The sequence below is a fragment of the Salarias fasciatus genome, chromosome 13 (genome assembly GCF_902148845.1).
Source record: "Salarias fasciatus chromosome 13, fSalaFa1.1, whole genome shotgun sequence".
Taxonomy (NCBI): Eukaryota; Metazoa; Chordata; class Actinopteri; order Blenniiformes; family Blenniidae; genus Salarias; species Salarias fasciatus.
Window position 1 is genome coordinate 5,093,724 of NC_043757.1, and position 21,939 is coordinate 5,115,662.

At 46.9% G+C, this 21,939-nt stretch overlaps 1 protein-coding gene across 1 annotated transcript in view; it reads left to right on the forward strand.

Moving 5' to 3' along the window:
• The window catches only part of thada (THADA armadillo repeat containing), a 95,362-nt gene that overhangs the window by 62,939 nt on the left and 10,484 nt on the right, over positions 1-21,939 (forward strand). The window contains exons 33-37 of the mRNA XM_030106145.1: positions 9,526-9,941; positions 13,950-14,074; positions 17,119-17,191; positions 17,549-17,702; positions 17,826-17,948. Coding sequence (XP_029962005.1) covers positions 9,526-9,941; positions 13,950-14,074; positions 17,119-17,191; positions 17,549-17,702; positions 17,826-17,948 — 891 coding nt within the window. The remainder of the gene's footprint in view (positions 1-9,525; positions 9,942-13,949; positions 14,075-17,118; positions 17,192-17,548; positions 17,703-17,825; positions 17,949-21,939) is intronic.

The following is a 21,939-nucleotide window of genomic DNA, read 5'->3' on the forward strand; positions in this document are numbered from 1 at the left end:
GACACTGAGGCTGGTGTCAAATTACAAGCACTAATTGCTGTCAGTAGGCCGAGCGTGTTGAAAGACCTCTTTGATTTTGCTCTCACAGAGGGGACTCAAACACAAAAGCTAACAGATTGTTTCGAACCCTGGAGATGTGTTGATTTTTCACACTTGAAGTTTAAACAAACTACGTTTGTGGAGTTTTGTGGGATGAAAGTAGCTGCTTAAGGGGTCTGTTCTAAGAATACTTCGTCTGTGTTTGGGATTTTGTACATTCCGGCTTCAGACGTGTTCTTTTCTAGTTGTGCCCTTGTTTCCCATCTTGTCTTGGGCCTCCTGCTCCTGTCGGACAGTTGCCAGCAGCTCATCAGCTCAGCGGAGCAGCAATTGCGCTCCATCCACTCGCTCTGAACTCGACTCTGAATCCCGCATCCCAGCAAACAACCGCGCCGACGTTTGCCGGCTAGGCTGTGCGACCGCTGCGCTCTCCATTTAGACCGACTGTTGACAGCAGTCGGCCTCGTGTTTGGTGGAGTTCAGAGGAGCCCCCCTGCCGTGTGTGTGCGGTCCTGTGCACATGTGCTCGAACCTGCGGGGTCTCGGCGGTGGAGGAATGTGAAACCGAAGGCGAGCGATCTCTGACAGATGGTGGGATTGTGCCTGTGACCCACTTTATGGAGGAGTGCTGCACAGAGAGGAAAGAAGGGGTGGGAGAGAGGGAGGGAGGGAGGGAGGGAGGCGGGCGCTCATGTTTTTGCCCGGGCCATGTGCTGAACACATGTTGGTCCTGACAGTGGAAATACCGAGGATTTCTCCAAACAAGCCTGTAGATTGAGGAACAGGCCCGGCCTGACTTGGCTCAGCTCCTTACATAACTAAATAAGCACCCTCTAGCTTCCACACCTCTAATGCTGCTATTATTATCATAAGTCTGTCTTTGGCTCCATGCATCAACCCCCTCTCTCTGGTGAAGTCAGACCCCTGTGTCCATCTGTCTTTTTTTTCCCTCCCTCCTCACTTCTAATCCCTCGCTTTTTTCCTCTTGTGTAATTGCACCACTCAGACGAATCAGAAGTTAAAAAGCCACAGGTTGTTGAAGCACATATGAAAGCAGCAGGCAGCCGAATGTGCCTGGCACCAGGGCTAAAGGAGGTGAACAATCCTCTTTTTCAATATTACTTCTGTTTTCCTTCCCTCCTTTTAACTGGCACCCTGCGTTAAGTAGGAACTTTTCATTTACCAGCCAGTTCTTCCCCTTTCTGAACACAGGTCTTTGTGTGTGTGAGCTCGCACACATTGCTCTACCTCTGGCCCTTTGATCCATGTGGTCTCATAAAAAAGACCCCTGCGTCCATTGCTTCATCCGTGCCTCTGCCAGCCTTCTGTTTCTTTGCTTTCTAGTCATGCCAGTAAAAAAAAAAAAGCTGAAAGGTTCTGGTTTGAGAGAAAGGGGGAAGTGGGGGGAAAAAAATAGAACTGAGAGGGGGAATAGTTGCATTGAACTTCACGGACGCACTTTAATGTCTTTCCACGGGTGTGTGAGCAGTAGGTCGTGTTTAAAAGTGATGCTGAAACACTCACTGTTTCTTAGAAACAGAGTCATAAGTCAAATTGACGGGCTCCAAGCTGAAACATATAAATCAATGTTTTTGGCATTAATGTGTATGTTTTTGGTTTATCTTAAACCGATATTTTTCATGTTTTATACACTTTGGGGCGATTTTCAGCATGACATTTGTACGTCTTTGTATGTTCCCATTGGTCCATGTGGGGGCATCGCAAAGTGATCGTCAACTGGACTTATGACAAAGTCCAATCAACATGATTCAACTGCTTTGGGAAACACTAGTAGGTGACATTTGGCAGTAACACTGTGTGACAGGTCAGCTCTCAGCGCCACTCAGTCTTTAAACACATGGAGAGGTAAAAAACACATGTCATATTATGATGCATCTAGAATATTATATTGTATATAATAATATATATACCAGCTGAATTGATTATCTTGCAACAAGTACGTGATTGAATGTTGTTTTTCTTGATCGGTTTCAGGTTTTCAAAAGCATCCCATCTTAAATATTCACCAACAGAAGTCAGGCAACCTGTTATGGCTGCCATGTCATCCCTGCATTGTGTAGCTTGGATCTCCTGTTGTTCCCTTCAGGGGATCTGCAGACATCTCCCTGCCTCAGTGCTGGTTCATTTAAGCCCTTTATGTCTTTAGTTTTGATTCAATGTGTCTTTTCAGGCAAGTAGATTTTTAAACATACCTTCGTCATGTTTCGATGGCATTCTCCTGTCTTCATCTGAAACGTCATCTGCTGGTGTTGTATGGCGTGTGCTTTATTAGCTTTTCTTACTGAGGCGTGACCGACCTGTCGCTGTTGACGGATTGGTCACGCCCCCTGCTGTCAGTCCGATCCATCAGAGCGCTGCTCCAGATGTGGCACGGCATGTATACTTCCTGCCTGGTCATCATCCTTCAATCTTACTTATTCTATTCCCTCCATCAGCCAACGCTTTGCTGGTCGTCTTCCGTGCTGATGACTCTGGCTTGGTTAATTCTGCTTCACAGTGACAGGAAGAGCCGACATGGAAGGGTCAAAAAGCTCTGAATGCTTGGAGACAGGTCATCTATGCCCTGTATAAAACCCTGATGTTTAGAAGTCAGATGTCACCTTTGGACAGGTGTGCCGCCCCGCCTGTCTCAGCACACCTGAATAAAATGAATCAGGCTTCTGTCAACCCAATAGCAAACTTATTTGAACCAGGTATGTTGGAGCAGTGGAACAGCTAAACCACGCAAGTCACAGAGAAGCAGGGCTGCAAAACAGCGATCGGACAAAAGAGGCGACACAATAACCAGTTCTTGTACAAAAATGTACTTCTAGGAGGAGATTGAAGAGACCTCATAAAGTTTTGGCCGCTAGTGTGGCTGTAGAGTCGTATTTTTAACCAGTTCATGTGTCGGTTGTACTCAATGGAAGAGCGCTTGTGTTGGAAAACCCACAAAAATCCGGGTAAACTTAAAAGGAATTTCTTACTACCAAGAGACAGCCTTTCACACACACTCACTCCATTTTTCTCAACCAGACAGCCGAAGCCTGCAAATGTAGCCCTTACCCTAAATATCCGAAAACATCCAGAGCACATTAACTGTGTATGAGTGATGCGAAAGTTGTGTATTTGAACACATTCCTGAACTTCATTCTGTTTTCGTGCACGCACAAAACAAAACAAATGTCTTGCCATAATTGCGCTTCCAGCTACTTTAGTACGTGGATTGATGTTGATGTGTGACAGCTTGGTTAGCCATGGAGTTCCACATTTGGATGCATGAATTAGAATGAAAATATGCGCCAATGGCCTCAATGCAGAGACTGCTGAGCAGCTTTGCATTGTTTTCTCCTCTACTGAAGAATCTGAATTTCTTAACATTTTTGTTCGCCACTCTTTGGGAAAATGTTTAAAAGTCGATGGTTTCTTTGCAATTTTTTTCCGATTTGCTTGGTTATGTCCTTGGCGAGACTGGAGCCTGTTGCGGGCCTGTTTTGGCCCATGCGCTCTATGTTTGACACCCTCTATGTACATGGCTATTGTAGCAAGTGGAAAATGTACTACTTGCTAGGAAAACATTAAGATTCAAATCTCCTCAATGTTCCTTCAAACTTACCTTTTGAAGAGGGTCTTTTCTCACTTTCTTACTTTTCTAATGAGATTAAGACCACTGGATGGCTCAATGTTTAAGAGACTTAGGAGTCATTTTAGGCTTAGGCCAAGCAGATGTGACAGAGAAATGACAAATATGTATAAGCTCACCTCGCTCCTTTTAGTTAACCCTCAGTGGACGTTAATTCACTTGAAGACAAACTCCCCCACAACACCTTGTTGAACTGTTGCCAGACTAAGTCCCGTCGAAATCTGAGCTGAAACACGCAGTGCTTGAAAAGTGAAGCTTAACTGTCAGATTATCGAGCCGTCATTCGTTGTAACACATTTCTGGATGCATGCATACGCAGGGACAGGGACTTTCGGCTAATCAGAGAGACGGACCCTGTGTGGAAGTGTAAGCTCTGTCAGCACGAGAAGGTCGACTCTCACTTGTCAGACACACACACACACACGCACACGTAGCGTCTGGGGTTTGTTTTTCACAGTTTGGGTAATGACGGTGGAAGCTGATGTGAAATCCAGCTGTGTGCTTGCGTGTGAGAGCACGTGCGAGCGTTTTGCCAGAACTCTCGCTCGACACAGCAAAAGTGTCTTTACTGGCAGCTTTCAGCGGGTTATAGGCGGCGTTAATGGACAAGCAGCACACTGTCTGTTCGTTTCTGCGGTCCGGCTCGTAATGTACAGTCAGATTCCTCCGTCACATGCGCTCAGGCGTTGCGCAGCAAGCCCGGTTGCTGCGTTTTTCCTCAATGCAACGTTGAAAATTCAACTGTGAATGCATGGCAGCGGTATTCGATTGGATGTATCTTGATATTCCCTGACCTTCTACCCTCAGCCCAAACTCTTGCCATCTTCTAAGTTTATTTAAACCAGATGTTGCGGTTACTTTTCGTTTAAATATTTGACCTTTGCTGTAAAACAGGCCATCACACATGCAGCACTCGGTGTGTTCCTCGTCTCTCACACACACACACACACACACGCAAACCTTTTCCACTGGGTCAGCACAGCCTCACCCACACATGTTAGGAATCTGGGTCTCCAAAAGCATCCCTCTATGGGGAATATTTTCACTTTTCTACATGTGTGAATTTGCATGTTTGTCGTTTTTGGAGGCTGCCAAAAGGTTTGGACGGCACCGGTGCTGCCCGCGGTCGTGCTGTTTTCATTTTGGGCGTCTGCGCCGGAATGCTAATACCACCAGGTGAAGGCTGGGCCGCTTTCAAGTTTTAAGTTTCGTTTAGTAAAACATGATGGATACACAGGGGAAATCAGCAAGACTGCAAACCTTGGTGCATGTTTGGACTTTACTGTGGCACAAATTCTTCTTTTTGTGGTCGGATTTCTGAAAGGTACCGAAACTGGTTGGATGTTTGTGCTGAGGGGATGTGAGACGGAGAGGCTAACCTAAATAATAATCACTGGGTTCCTCATTGATCTCCTTTATGGAGCTTAAAAAAAAAAAAAAAGTGGCCAGCAGGATGCTGCTCTCAACTGTTTTTCAAGTATAAAATGTATTTTAATGATATTTAAGAGTCCATAATCCTGCTAGCACTCGTGTATACAATCATACCTTAGGCTGACTGCGAATGATGATCATGTTCAGCGGGACGTCTGTATTATGATAGCATGTTAATTAATATCTTGTAATTTCCTGATTGAAAGACCGAGGCCCCGTTTACATGGCATTTTCAAGTGAAAACAAAAAACTTTCATTGCATTTTTGGGGGTCTGATTAAACCGCAACGGTGCTCCGAGAAAAGAAATGACAGAAAAAAGCGTAGTTAGTGTAATTCTTGGCGTTAATTCGCATCTCAACCACTGAGATCTCGTATTCGTGCAGCCGTTGTTAAGAAAACACTTGCTAACACTTTTTGTTACCTCAGTGCTTATAATAACCAAAAAAGCGCTTTCTCTGCGTCTCCTTTGCCAGAAAGGAGCTACCAGCTGCCCTCTTTTAGAGCGGCGTTCATTAGGCTTCCATGCGCTGCCAGGCGCTGGAAGGTGACATGAAAACACAGCAGGCCGCAGTGACGCCAGCGACACGACAGCGGCACCACGACTCCTCCATTAAATGGCAACCCCGAAGGTGATGGGCTGTTTGATTTTCCAACAAAGTCCAGCATCATTCGCGAGCGTCGTGCCTTAAAAAACGTCACAGAAGTTTGGGGCAGTTTTGCTTTGACAACCAGCTTTGCGGACTGGGTAATTGAGTGCCCTGGAAAGAGAAATCCAGATAACTGACCTCAACAGCGAGCTGGTGTTAGTGTGTGTGGCGGTACACAGCGAGCTCGGTCCCTCGCTCTCCAGTCTACAGTACGTGTATCGTAGATGGACGCAGTAGTATACTGGAATCTTCACGTGTTGTTTAATGTCAGTTAGATTTAATATAATTTAATAAGAACTCGTATTGGTTCATGCATCCTGAGCTTTTTCACTTTTCCTCTGAAGAAGCCGGATGTTCAGATCCATCTCGTGGTTGCAATTAAAGATCCAGAAGGAGCAGTCGAAACAAAGTGTCACGGTACAGTGAGAGCTCTTCAAACCTGCGCCTGCACGCGATTCATTAACACCATTCCGCAGCGTTGCTCGCGTCGTGCTCCACTAAAGCCGGACCTCATCCCGACGCATCCCAAATATATCGAGCGGTAATTGCAACTTAATAGAGTCTGGCCGCGCGCCGGGTTTTGCAGGTTTGCACACGAGCTCGCATAAAGACATACAAGCGTCGCGGATTAAAATAAACACAGCTGCTCGGGAGAACAATGGCTGGTTCTGATCAGACAGCCAGTCGGTGAGGGCGCTCCTGCCTCCTCCACCACTACACTCTAATAAGTACCACCATGATGATGTTTTTCCTCTTTTCTCTCTCTCTCCCTCTTGAGCTCCTTCCACCTTTCAGTTTTGTTCTCTCTTGTTCTTTCACTCTCTTTTCAGAGCAGGTGGAGTGGATCGGAAGTCTTTGTTGCCGGCCTTTGTTGTGGTTCTGTAAAAGTCAAAGCATTACAGTCAACAGTTTCCACAGACGACATGTTGTTTCTGTAACCTCCCTGACACACAAACACACACCGGCGTGTTTGTGCCGTGACAGACAGCTGTTTTCTCTTTGACATGCTCCCATTCCCCCCCGTTCTTCATCATCTGTGTCATTACTGTGCCCTCACCCTGTATAACCATTAGCCCTTCTGCCCCCCCCCCCCCCCCCTTTGAGGATCAGGTTCCATAGTAACCCGGCCCATCTCTGGAGGAATGCGGCATTTCCCGCTCTTTTGTCAGGCCACGTTTTGAGTGGCGCTGCGGGGCCGGATTGAGTTGCAGCGGGTTTTATAAGCTTTTTTTTTGTGCGCGCGTGTGTGTTTGTGCGCGCATGTGTGCGTGTTAAACTAATTGAGTTGGCTGTCAGAGCCGGGTCTGTGCAGAGTCTCGGGCCGGCGCTGTCGGGAGGAGCGGCGTCGGGTTTCTTCGTCGCGGCCCTGCCTCTGGATTATACTTATATTTCACAGGAAGCGCGCGCGCGCACGGCCCGGCGTGCACGCCCGTATTTATTTTGCCTCCATCACTTCAACCCGAGGGCGTGCGTCCACAGGTGGCCGGGCTGGCATGACCGCGGGCATTTCCAAACACAGCCTGACGCAGCCCTTCTTATAAAAAGTGAAAATAGAAAGGAACAGAAGACGCATGCTGCTTCACTCTGGCCTGTTGTCTGCATCTGTTCACCTCACAAAAGGCCGTGTGTGTGTCTGTGTGTGTGTGCCTGTGTGGCTTGTTTGGAAAGTTACGACTAAATAAAACTAACAGGAATATCTAAGCCTTCCTGATTTTAAATATAAGGCTTAATGAACGAAGGATACTGGGTGGAGGGGAGTCCAGACTCTCGGCCCGTTTTTCTCTACGACTCACTGAAAATGTTCTTGTGGGTTCATTCAGGCAAAACGAACTGCCTGGAACTGAGCTGCTGCTCATGCAATATGTGCCACCTGTCGTGTGAGAGGCAGCTTTGACTCGGCTAACCATTAAGAGCGAGGAGAAGGATGGAGTTAATCCATCCGTTCCTTGTTTTTCACCCGGTGGAGCAGGGTGAATCCAGGACAGCGCTCCAGTCTGTACAGTCGACGGCTCTTACGTGTCGTCACGTCTAAACATGGAGTAAGCCCATTGATGCAGATGGTGGAGTTCTGTGGTTCATGGTAACCGCAAAATCGAAAAATAATCGTCTACCTGTCAATTATATTGAACTATATCTTAGAGGTGATATTTTTAAAAAGATATTACAGTCGTTTCAATAATCAATTGAGTTGGCTGTCTCATCAGCACTGTGTGATCCGGACCAGAGTCTTCCTGAACAAGTGCTTCATCTGCAAGTGGACTCTGGAGTGGATGTAGCAAGAGGACGTGAAATGGAGTGCAGTGCATCTTGGGTAGTAAACAAAGCCAACGGCGTGAATCAGAAGAAGCAGACGCAGAAAGAAATAGTTGGAGAATGTCTCGTGGTCAGACGGTGAGGAAGTGCAGGCGTTCATTGATAGATGGTCAGAAGACTAGCTAGCTAGCTGGCTAAAGGGGCGGGCCTTCCACTTTCAGTCCAGACCAATCAATGAGCTCGGTTTCTACTTTGTCTTGTTTTTTTTTCCTCTCAGTGTTGCAGTCGAGCAGCTGTTGTAATTAGGGCTAGGTACCATTAGATATTTCTCGGGTACAAGTACTTTTTCGATACCACACTACGGTACCGGTTCCTGAATGGTACTTTTTTCGGTACCTGCCTTCATTACACACAGACGAAGCCATGACTGCATTTGCACTTCCTGCCTCTAGGTGTGCTGTTTCCATGTTCAGCCTTATTTTACACAGACACCACAGAGAAAGAAGGGCGCTGCAGGCTCTCTCTGCACGTTTGTTAGACAAAGAGTGTGAGCCGGTGTTCTGTCAGATTTTGCTACCGTTGCATTTTCTGATAGACGTGTCTATAAGTTTTTTCTACCTTTTCCCAATAGCTTTGTCCATTGCAGTTGGTTATCTAATTACAATGACGTTACATGTTAAAAAAAAAAAAAAAAAACGAATCTTCCTGCATCTTCCTGTATTTTTTTTTTTGTTTTTTGTTTTTACCAAAATTGTAGGGGAGCATATTTTGATAATACAATTATCCCCCCATCAAATAATGCTCCCAGAACTCAGTGCATGAATAAATCTATGGTATTCATCCCAATAGCCTTGTGCCATTAACCCCAGCTCGTTTTGATGTGTTTTATATGTGTTTTATATGTACTTTACAACACAAAGTACTTACCAGTTTGAGAGCTCTCCTGTCCTACTCACGATGCTCTCTCTCACAGGGCACGAACTCGGACAAGGAGCAAATAATTATGGGCGTGATTTTAATGACGTGGAACGCATGCGCGTAGCCGCAAAGTAGCCATTTTCGATGGGTAGCAAAATCTGACAGAACACCGGCAAGAAGTGGTAATATGTTCAAAGATGCGATGCACCGTTTTTTCAGTAAAAGAAAAGAACTGAATGATTGTTACCGCGCAGCCACTTTAAGAACCGAAACTGATACCCGTACGTACGTCTCTTGATCGGTACCAGTATATACCGAAGTTTTTCGGTCGGTACCACTGAGGTACCGTTAAACGGTACCCAGCCCTAGTTGTAATTGCACGATGTTGTCCAGGCATTTTGGTCCACTGTCAGAAGTGCAGTGTGGAAACTAAACCAAATGAAGGTGTGAAACTCTGCCCCCCACCCACGCCTACAAAGTGAACCGAGTCCTGGACTGTCCTGGTGTGAAAGCAGCCTTTGGTGCACCGGTTGACCCCACAGCTTTGTGTTTGGCTGTGGAAACAGTTGCATCATGGGTTTCTTCTTTTCCAGGTTCAGAGGTGCGCTCGCTGCGCCGGAGCACCCTGTCCGTCCTGATGGCCTCGGAGCTGGTGACCTCCGACCCCTCCCCCGCCACCTCTGCCCCCGGCAGCACGCAGTACCTGCTCAGCCTGGCCTCGGTGGCCCTCGGCGCCAGCGTGGAGCTCCCCGAGGTGTGGGGGGGCGCCGAGCTGACGGCCCAGCTGCTGGAGGCTCTGCTTCGCTGCCCGCAGTACGAAGTGAGGGAGCTGGCGGCGGAGGGGGTCCTGAGGAGGCTGCAGGAGGAGGAGGGGGTCCTGAGGAGGCTGCAGGAGGAGGAGGAGGGGGAGGACAAGAGGAGGAAGTGGCCCCAGTGGCTGGACGACACCACCCTGTCTCACCTGATCGGCCTGGCGATTCACGAGACACAACCCCAGTGTCTGGCCAAGGTGAGCACACACACACACACACACACACACTCGCAGAAGACATCCCTGTTATAGATGTGAACACAAATGTGTCCATAATCCTCAGCTGATCCCCCAAAAGCGCCACAGTCATCAGTTCTGTCAACACAGTAAATGAGCAAAAAGTATGTTTTCCCTGTTTGACACCGTTTCACTGAACCGCAGCGACTTTTTGCCGCGAACCGGTTAAATGTCCAGACCTCATCTCGCAGAGGCTTGCGTGAGAGGCTAATCGGCCTCGTGGGGAAATGCCAAAAGAGCGCTGGCAGCTCGCTGACGCGCTCACACTCCGCTTCCACTCTCTGGTTAGAGGTTCCCGGTAAGCTCCCGCTCCTATAAGGCCCGGAGTGGGAAAAAGCAGCAGATTTCCTGTTTGGGGACAACAGGTCGTATTTCAGCGAGTCGTTGAGGCGAGGACGGGCTGCCAGCAGACCTGCTCCGTTACTCCCGTCGTTAACACTCCTCCAGAGCTGACACCAGTCCGGCTGGATGTGTTTCTCTGTTCGCTGCAGACTGCTGTGTGTTTTATATGACTTGTCTTCTTTTTCTTTCTTTTTTTTTTTCTCAGTACGTGTGTGTGTTTGGTCACAAATTCCTCGCCAGGCTCGGCTTTACAGGCTAGCCGTTAATGTTTAATGTGTCGGCCCCGTTAAGTGGAGCCCGCATTGCGCCAAGGACACGCCAACCCAGCGGGCCAGTTGCCATAGCACGCTTTGGCCTCTGCTGAAGCATTCTGGGAGAAGGTTTCAGGCCAAGGACTTCTCTGTCCAGTGCGTGAAGGAAACTAAACTGTCATTTAAATAATTTAAAAAGAAATATAATGATCAGATGAGTTATTTGGTTCTGACAATATTACATAGAAGTGGCTACTTTCAGGCTTTAGTCTGAGGTCAAAGTTTACATTTGGCTGTGTATGAAGCTGTGAGTAATCCTTTAAAGCAGGAGCGTCAGACTCATTTTGGTTCAGGAGTCGCATGCAGCTGAATTTTATCTTGATTAGACTTGACCTTTAAAATTGTGCCATAGTGACTCTGAAATCCAAATCTTTAGGTTGCTCAACATGGAGCCAGTTTTAACTTCGCTGTTTGGAGTAAAATACAGAGAAATACCCCAAAAACTAATATCCTTATTGTGTTTTCATGCATTGACCGTCACTGTTTGGCTGCAGCATTGATGATTCGTTCTCTGCAATAAGGCAGATTTCTGAATGGATCCTGGCCCAGGGACCGCTGCTTGATTGATCCCAATCAGCAAAATGTGACAAAATAATATTTCCAGCTGTTCTCACCATTAAACAAGCCTCATCCAGTTTTGTTCTAACAGTTTCTGCCACAAAATGGTGTCGTTTTCACACCAGTGAGAAAAGACAGAGCTTCAATCTCTGGTTATTATTTGGAACAAGGGTGCAAAACACATTTTATTGCAAGGGTCACGTAAAGCACAATTCCAGCTTAGGTGGACTAGAGCAGTAAAATAGCAGCATAATAATCTTTAAATTTAAACTTTCGACATTTTATTTGTTGTGGTGAAGAGTACACACAATGAAAATTTTCCCAAATCTGAAAAATTACTGCGGCCTCTACATTCAGTCGATTTTAATGATGCAAAACACTCTGAGTCCAGCAAACATCCCTAACTGTTGCATTTTGCATCCTTGTGCGCGCATGTTTTGATACACTCACCCTGACAGCCTGGCGTTGAGACTCATTCGCTGGTTTTCATGGCGTCGCTGATTCCTCAGCTCAGGTCTCAGTGCTCCGTTGTGTCCGCTATAAAGAAATTGTTTAAAAAACAACTTTTTTTTCGATTTTTATAATTTACTTGGTGGTTTGGCGGGACGGATTGGGTCCTTTTGTGAGCCAGGTTTGGCCCGTGGGCCTTATGTTTCACACTTCTGAATTGAGAAGGATTTCCAAATGAAAGAGAAAATACTTCAGTCTAATCCACATGAGTAAACAGCCGCTAATATAAGATTACATCATTTTCGTTCTGAATATTACTAGTTTTTTTTCAAGGAAAATATGTTTGTTAATATACTTTTAAGAAGATCTTGTTTGGTGCTGTTTTTTTTAATTCTCCTGCTAAAACCAATCCCAGCAAGTTAAAAGCTTTTGTCACATGGAAGAGTTCTCCAGCACTGCCATCGTCGCCAATGCACAGTAACCTCCCCAATCTTTTAAAACTTTGTTTGTTTTTTAATCAAATAATACAAGAAGAAATGTGTGTTGCGTCAGCGTTTCAGCCACAGAGGGCTGGTAGTGATACACTGCGGTCAGTGTCTCTCGTGGTTTGACTTAACCTCCACGTCAGCCTCGGTGTATTTGCAGAAGCCTCGCAGCAGGCTGAACGCGGGACTGTAAATCCTGCTGAGGCTGGAGGAAGCGCAGTTAGGGCCGAGTGTAACTTTTTATATTTGTTTGTGCGCGCCCGTGTGTGTGTGTGCGCGCGCGCGCGCGCGCTTTCACGCAGGGTGGGCGTCACTGTTTATTTGCATGTTACAGCCATGAAAGCCGGTGTGCCTGAGTTGGCATGTTTTCCTGTGACTGTGTATATTTGAATACGCGGGGCAGTGGAGTGTGTTGCGAGACCGGGAGCTCATTAAAAGCAGCTCGTAAAAAAACCAGAGGCAGCAGAAGGCAGACAGTCAGACCAGCTGGGTCGGAAGGAGCGAACAGGCCAATATATAAGCTGATATTTAACTTCAAATAATCTGCTAAGGACTGCAGAAAGTATGGAAAAGCATCGTTTTTTTTTTTGTGCAATAGGGGATGACTGCAAGTTTTGTTTTTTTTGTTTTTTGTAGCTTGACTGGTAATAGGACTTATATATTATATATATATCAAAATATATGATCTCTGACCATATATTGTATGGTCTGTATGACGACTGAAAGCTGCTATAGCACCACACAGGGAAAAAAAACAAGTCTCCGTTGCTGCTGTTTTTGAGTGATCAAGAAAAAGAAAACTCCACACAGCAGATTTTAAACTAAAAATGAGAAAATAGATGCAATTTTTAGCCAGGAAACAATGAGGTATGTACAATTTTTTTTTTTTAGAAATACTGTGATGGTTTTGTTGGTGAAAGTCCAACATTTACACTTCTTTGTATATTATTTTAAGTCTGATGTTTCTATGTTTGTCCACTGCTGCCTGCATCCTTCATTCATTCTTCAAGTTGTTTTATTATTCGTAGTGAGAACAAAGTCGGTGGCAAGAAATCGAAATCAGCCACAGAGCAAAAAGAAAAGCTAATGGCCGTAATTCCTAAAACGCTGTGTAGCTTGAATACGTTGTGTTAAAATGGCCACCAGCACAAAGCCAGACCACATTTGAGAGCAGCCGGGCAGCGCCGAGCTTCATCCCGCCGTTTTACCGCTCACACACACAAATAAACAGCCACACACAGACATGCCCCCGCCTGCCCTCCACCCTCACGCAGCCTAGAAAGCCAGCTTTATTTTAAATCTCTAATAACAGGTCAAGGCCTCGAAAGAAATAATAATCAGCGAGATATGCGGGCAGGAATGTCAACACGTGTTCTCGGCTGGGACGTGTGTTTTTAACGGGGATGTGGGGGCGGCGGGGGAGGGGGTGGGGGGTGGGGGGGGGGGGCGACAGGTCTTTTCCTCACGTTTGGAGCGCCGCCTCCATCGCTGGAGGAGCGATGGAGCAAGAAAAACAGTGTGAGGAAGGATGGAGGAGGCAGAAAGTGGAGTTCAGGAGGTTAAGATGAAGAGATCTGAACCAACACAAAGCGCTTGGAGATATGTGTGTGTGTGTGTGTGAGTGTGTGAGAGAGCAGGAGGTGGAGGCAGCTGTGTGCCCGCCGTCAGGGTGGAGTATCTGACCAGTGGGGTAAAAATACCCCGGGGGCGACGAGCCAGGACACCAGAGCTGAGCTGATGGATCACCAAGACATGTTCCCCTCAGCCGGTGTGTGCATGACGGGCAGAGACGGAGACATTAAACATCTCCTCCATCCTCTCAGGTCCTGAAGGCGCTCCGCCTGCTGAGCTCCGGCGGCGAGCTGCTGTGGAGAGACGGAGTCCAGGTTTGGTCCCAGCAGGAGGTCCTGCAGCACCTCCTCACGCTGGCCCAGAACTCCACTTATAGGTCAGTAAAAACACGTGAAGTCTCACAACTAACGCGCACGCACGCACGCACGCACGCCGATTCTTGGTGTTTCTCCAAAATTCAGTCATTAAACAGTTGATCTCGTTTGAAAAAGGGATTTCTGGGTAAGTGGAGGATACGTTGAGTCACTTTGTACTAATCTCGACTATTTAAATACACAGAAACCTTCACACCCTCCTGCTTAACCCTGACATGCTGTTAATTTTGTGAAGGCGGGTCCACTCTGTGGGAGTTTTTCTGTCACACATGAAAGATGAGCAAACACAGAGATCATTTCCTGTTGTTTAGAAACTGGCCTCAGAGGATCCAAAGATAACCTGAGAAATTCAAGGATGTCTGTCTCGGTGCAGCTCGCCAGGAAATGATGCAACCATCGGTGTGAAACTTATGCTACGCCCAAACAATGATGTTCAGCGAGGGTTTTAAAACCCCTCTGCAGCCTTCGGAAGAAACGTTGTGGGTGTTGAGGAATTCAAACAAGTCTCCAAATAATTTGAAATCAGTTGTGAGGAACAAATCTCAGTGACTTCCATCTATTCCGGGGACTTGGTTCTTTTCTCGTTGAGAGTGACTCGAAGTAGCACTCATGCTTGGTTGTCTGTCCATATCACAGCACAGGATCGTGTTTATGTTACAGAGGCTTCTGAGCTTGTTTTATGTAAAACCTTTATGTAAAATCTTGTGCTCAGTCATGATGAGACCCAGGAGGAAACTGCGGATAGCGTACACCACATGCTCCTCCGTCCTGAGTTTTCAGTTTCATGTTTCTCTCGGTTTTTCGAAGGCACTGAACACCTGCTTTAAATACTCCTGCGGTTTCCTGTGGAAAGATGCATCTCGTGATGCTGTTTGTTTGTATAGAAAACTTTTCTTTTTTTTATATAAATGAACACTTTTCCATCCCCACGTGGACGTGATCCCAAGCAAGTCTGAATTCCACAGCGCAGCAAATAAAGGTTGATGACACTGATCTGAGGAATCCTAACAAATCCCCCGAGTTATGAGTCAAAAAGAAGACAGCAAGGCTCTTCACATGGTTTAATCTGTCTGCTGCTGAGATGCTGTGAGGCAGCACATGAAGTAAATACTGTGAAACATGGTTTAGCTGAAGGAAATTAGCCTGACAGAGCAAACAGCTGTGCTGATGATGATCTGGTAAATCACATTTATCTGGAGGTAAGATGATGTTTACCTGCTCAAATATGTCCCTAATGGCTCCAACAAGGCAGCTTCCAGCATCTGCAGATTCAATAACATTTGTTTGTTCCAGGTTAGATTTGTTTTTTTTACTGCAGCTGGAATAACCATGCCGAGTCACATTAGCGTCCTCGTACTCCCACTTTCTCAGTTGGAAGCTGCGTTTTCCCCGCTTCGTCGTTTGTCCACGCTCACTCTGTGTTTACGCCTGAGCTTGTTTCAAGAAGACAGTCCTCCAGGTTTAGCCGTGCGCACATAAACGCTGATGTTTGCACGTTGTCTCAGCAGAGACGTGTTTTTCCAGCAACTTCCACCCAGTTCAAGGTAAATGCATGAACAGGGAGGCCGCTGTGCGGCTCCCCATCTGAAAACCTGCTGTCAAAACATTCTCACAGCGGTCCCAGAGCGGCGCTCGGTCATGATGGATGGACGAGACGTGCATGTAGATGCTGCCACGCACCTCCTCTTTCATTTCTCCGGGCTTCCACCCCCTGCTGTTTCCAGCTGGCTGTCAGCTCTTCATTCACAGCTACAGACCGTGCAGGAGGCTCACACGGGTTCACTGGCTGCACCTTCACCCTGCACCTGGGCACACCTGAAGTGCACCAGCGCCGTCTTCTTTCTTCTGCTTGTGTATTATAATCATGGAAAGTGGCTGAAAGCTGATATTTGCGCCCTCTGAGGTCTCCGCCGCACCATTATCCCGACATTGGATCATTCACACCTGTCAGGCCAAAAGCATTATTTTTGTCAGGGTTTATGAGAAACCCGTGAGTCACAAGGCCTTTCTCTTTTACCACAAACTGATTTGGCACATGCTGTTCCTGTGTACGTGTGTGTGTGTGTGCGTGTGTGTCCGCCTGTACTCATTCTATAAGCCCTTTGACAGGCATTGGCAGACACACACACCTTCCTTGACAAACCTCTGCAGTACTTTTCTCACCCCTTGACAAGAGAATACAAGGCCTGAATAAGGATTGGATTACAAAGGCTTTCAGGCCCGTAAAGCCTTTTCCTGGCCACAATCTCTGGACTCGGGGATCCACTTTCCCTCCGGAGCGGCCCCGGGGTTATGATTAGAGCCGGGGAGGGGACGGGATTGGGTTGCTGGCCGCCCTTGTCTGCCAGCGTGATTGAATGGCGCTCCGGCTATTGTGATCCATAATGTCGTGGTGAGTACCAGCACACTTCTTTTGTGGATTGTAAGTCAATACAAGTGAGTGATGTGCGCGTCGCTGACGGCGCCGGAGGTGTGCGTAATGCTTTCCACACAACCACCCGAGGAGCGCATTATCAGATCCCCTCATTGCACAAATATGTCCGATTAGAGGCTCCAACGCCTCAAACGATAAAAGAAACCTGCCATAAAAGTCAGAGGAACATTGTCAACCTTTTTGGTAAAACATAATGGATTATCAGGGAGGCGGGATGAAAACCAGAGAGTGCCGATGTAGATGCCTGTGTGGTCTCCTGAATGTGCAAACATTATATCAAGAAGTGCATCACATCCAAGCAAAGTAGCAACAAAGTGTCAGTTTAGCATTGAACGAACAGACCGTCCCTTCAGCAGCCCCCCCCCCCCCCCCCACGGTGCAAGCTGAACTTTCAACAAGTTCACCGAAAACCAGACTCAAACAATAGAAACCATGCAAATAAAAAAACAAGCGCTGATGCTAATGTAACCATTGTAAAATTAAAAATATACTTGGAACAATCCGTCCAGCAGATGTCCCCCATAGTGCCAGCAGTTTGAAGAGCTGCCTGCAAATAGCCTCATAGTGCAAACGGGACCTCAGCAAGCTTCAGCCCATGTTTCTGTGTTTCAGTGTGGAGCTCCACTGTGCCGCCCTGACGCTGCTCTCCCAACTGGTGGTTCAGCTGGTGAACTCTGACCCTCAGGTAAGGAGGGATCTATCTCGGTCATCCCACGCTGCGGTTATGGGCTGGGACCACGTGGAGAGGAATTTCACAGATATTAAAATAAAAGAGGTGCGTGCGGTTACCGCCAGCCCTCGGCCAAGCGCCGCTGTTCCTCTCAGCTTAACATATTGTTCTGTGTACGAGTTTCTCTACAGAGGAAAAATCTTTTTTTTTTTTTTTGACTGACATGATATTTCAAAGAAAACTTGTGAAAAGTGTAGTACACTAAAATTAAAACATGCAACCGACGAAAGACTTATGTAACATAAAGCTGGTACAGAATTGTCGTCTGCCGGTACCCCCATAGTGCTAAAATCTCCATAAACTGTTCTCCAGGGGGCTGCAGCTGCAGTGTGTTGCTCGGCCCAGTGGGCGGCGCTGGTTTGCTCCTGCTGCTGTGAAGAGCAGCCGGCGGAGGTGAAGATGATGGCCGCCGAGGTGCTGGTCCACTGCACGCCCGCCCTGCTGCTCAGCCCTCATCTGCCACTGGGTGAGTCTCAAGTCAGTGCAACAGCGACCCAGCATGCATCTGTGATGGGAAGGAGGAAGATTTTTCTGTTGGAGGTCTTAAAATGTGCTTGCCTGAAGAATGTTGGGTTTGTCCCGGCGCCAGGTCTTTCCATGACGGTGTCACTGTGGAGGAGTCTGCTCATGTTGCTGCAGGATGAAGACCAGGAAGTCCGAGACGCTGCTTCTGACTTCATCTCCGAGGTGCCGGCTCATCTGCTCAGTGCAGGTACAATCACTGACACACACATGTAAACGCACACTGACGCTAGCAGCCTACAGCCCTGACGGCAGAGCTGCTTCAGGCACAGGCCTCGATTACCAGGCGCAGTGTTGACGTCCTCACCTTTTGCCTGACTCCTTAAAACGTACGTCTGAACTTTCCCTTAAGAGACAAGCTCACAGAGAAACACCTCAAACATGGTTCTGGTGAAAAACGGACAATGACATGGGTTCATGTTCAGGGACGGGGATCGTTCCTGGAATAAATAATTCTAGTCTGGTTGTTGGGATGTAAAACGTGTGGTGATGTGTCATTGTTACAGAAATGCCTGAGGTCTGTGTTCCGAGGGACTGTAGAATAACACACACACACACACACACACACACACACACACACACACACACACACACACACACACACTGGCTCACTGAAGGCGCCGTTCAGCCTCTCAGCTGAGGAGCGACTGACAGCTGCCGCCTCTCGAACAGTCTCAGCGCCACTTCCTCCGCTCACAGCGCTCACTTCCGATACGTTCCCACCTTCCCCTGCAGGAGCCGCCCTTATTGTGTCTGCCGCCGCCGATAGGATCTCATAACATAACACGAGATTGCGAAAACATCTCCCGAAAGAAAAGAGGAGGGGAAAACAGCCTCCCCTTGGCAACGCTGTTTGTGGATGGGGGAAGACTCAACTCAAGCTGGGGTTCATTTAGCATGTGTTTTTTTTTTTTTTTTTTTTTTTTTAATTGAGAGAGTTGAGACAAAAATCTTTTCTTTGACGGACAGAGTCTGTGATGTGAGGTCTGTAAATGCACCTTAAATTCTCGGCAGTGCTGTGATGCCAGTATTTATCCAGAGGGAGCATGTGTGCGTTCTATACGTGTTTATGTATGTAAGGCCAGACGGGGTCAGATAAGCTGAAGAATCAGATCTGAGGTCAAACGGCACGGCTGAGACGGAGCGCTTTCCTTTCTCCGCAGCAGGAAGCAGAACACAATAGGAGTAATTACAGAGAGAAGAGAGTGGGACATCCTCCTTTGTTCGTCCGCTCATTTGGAGATGAGAGTTTTTACACGTGCGCGACTCACCGTAAAGCCGGCCGCGCGTCCCGCTTCCTCCCCCCAGCCCAGCGTTTCTACATCAGACTCCTCCGGCGTTATTCAGAAGCATGTCGTACACGCCGCAGGAATGCGGCACACACGAGCGCAGGGCAACGAGACGGGACTGTAAATTGGTGATGTATGAAACGATCGGGCGAAGTTGGCGCAGAGAGCTGAATTCCTTCTGTGTAAATGAAAAACAACAGAAAAACCAAGAAGATTTTTTATCCCACTGTAAAAAAAGACAAAAAAAAACAAAAACAAAAACAAAACAATACTCAAGAAAAGATGTCATGTTTCTACTTATAAGGTTTTGTAGGCGTCTAAAACTGCACACAGCTCTCATTGCTGGGAGGCCGTGTTGGCTCTGTGGACGAGGTTTAATGAAGTCACTGTGATCGTAAGATTCTCCTGCTGCTGGAGGACGTTTAGGGTTTGTGTGCAGACTGTGTAATTGCTGCTGTGCCTTGAGGTTAATGTACCGGTCACATTAAATAGAGCAACGATTGAGGGGTGATTCTTGGAAGCAGACACCAAAGAAACCTTTCACCTCAAAGCGTTTACATACAGGGATAGTAGATACCTTGAGTTGCATCAGTTTGCACAGCATCTACAAATAACTTTCAAAATGTATACTAATGGACTTTAATACTGCATATGAAAAATTACTGCACCATCAATTGGTGTGAGAGAAATAAAGCTGCACAGTACAGTATTTTGCCGATTTATCACTGAGATAAATAACTTAGGCAATATGAATCTCCACAAAAACTGACTGAGCTGTAATAGAATTATTTCCATGCATTGTGCATTCAGAATTAGCAGGGGCCAATCACAGTTGCTATAGAGGCGAGAGAAAGCACACTGTGATTTTGAAGAACGGACTGTGCATTTGGCCAATCAGATGGAGCCCTACAGAACTAGATTGTGTTGAAAAATATTATGTTTAACTTCACCATATTGATTCCCTGTTATTCCTCCTTTCGCAACATGTCAGAAGCTTAAAATCAAGGGAAAAATAGGTTTAAGTTCAACTGCTTTGCTTCTGAAATACTGCTGGTAGGAGCTGCACAACATCTGGTAAAAGTTGGACCCAATCGGAGAAAGAGCAAATCCCAAAACGCAAAGTAACGTCATGTTTTTAAATTTTTAATAATTCATTTCAACTGATATCTAGCATCCAGTTTTCAATCCTCGAAAGGTTTTGGATTATTCACTGGTATCTCAGTGCTTAATAGAAATCTTTTGTCTTGTGACAAACTCTAAGCACATATTTAACACACCTTTATGTTGACCCTACTGTGTCTTTGGTTCGATTTCTTGGTAACTGTGACGTTCTTCTACATGCACTGTGGTGAAAGTGGCTGACCGCTCCTCTGCTGTGGTGTGGATTCGTTTGGCTCGGTGGTCTGCAGCATATCTGAGGTCGGGTCAGGCCACGGTTCCCTCCTGTTGTCAGAGAGCCAGAGAGATGAAATAGTGCAGCAGCGCAGTGGAAAAAACAACATCAGTGTGTGTGTGTGTCTGTGTGTCACGGTGTGATTGTACAGTGTGTGTGTGTCTGTGTGTGTGTGTGCTTGTTTTATGACCTGCCGTCACAGAGTCAAGTATCCGAGGTGCGAGCTGCTTGGGACGGAGGCGCCGACTCCCGGCCCTTTGATATGGAGCGCAGGCAGAAATGTGGGAACAGAGACGGGTTTAACAACACTCACGCAAACACAGAACGCTAAGGAAGCAATTTGAATTTTAAAGTTGGGCCTTCAGGACTTTACCAGGGAGTAAAAACAAACATGCTTGCTATGTGTGATATGTAGCATCTCAATCATGAGTCCCTTTAGAAAGCTGTCAGTGTAGTTTTGGGAATGTGAATAAATTCCCTGAAAGCTGCCAGAAGTCTGCTTTCATAACGGGTGATCGTTGATTCTCTCTAAGTGCTTTCCTTTGATAAACAGCTGGATCTCTTCTCCACTTTTTCTCCCCTCTCTTTATTTTGTTAATGGTCCCTAAACTTTAAAGGAATAAAAAAAAAAAAAACCTGTGGGAGAGAAATCTATGCAGATCACATCAAATCTGTGTCCCACAGTGAAGCCATTGTCCTGGACAGGAAGAGCAAATCTAATTTACCCCCCATCTCCCCTCAGACTCCCTGCAAACCCGCTCCACCGTCACCACAACCACAACCCAAATACCTCCTGACTAATTGAGTCTGAAATCAAACCCCGCTCTCCCTCGCCGGACCCCCAGCGCTGCGGCAGACTCGGGGTTGGTGGGACGGCGGCTAAGGCTTTATATTTAGAGCACAGAGGGATTTGGATGTGCGTAGGTGGGCATCGATTTAGATTCTGATTAGGAACATGACGGGAAGCTCATGTAGCTTCTTTAAATTGTGGGGAAGAAGAGTTACGAGATGCTACTTCGTACTAATTATTGGCAGGAAGGAATAAAAAAATCCACTGAAAATGATCTGGAGCCTATCCATCCTCAAAACGCTCTTTCCATACTGTTTCTGACCAGCTACCATGTAACCTAATTGCTACTTAATTTTTTTAGTTTTTTCTTCCCCTTTCAAAAATTTTGGTCAACAAACATCCATTCGAAGCTGTCCAACCAGCCTGATGCTTCCTGTGTCCTCACGCAGTCTGCTGACGCACCTGAGTTTCCCAGGCTGTGAACCGTGGTCAGACAGCTACTCACCAGTAACCTACTTTCCTTACAGTGAAACTAGCAGAATAAAGCCATTCATGTGTCCCTTTTCCCCCCACGGTTCATTCATTTACAGCAGATGATTGGACAGCAGCCACCTGCCAGCCACCGCCGATGGACACTCATTAAACAGAACCCGACGGCCTATTTCAGCACGTCACTCACTCAGCCATTAAACCTGGCTTTGTGCCGCTC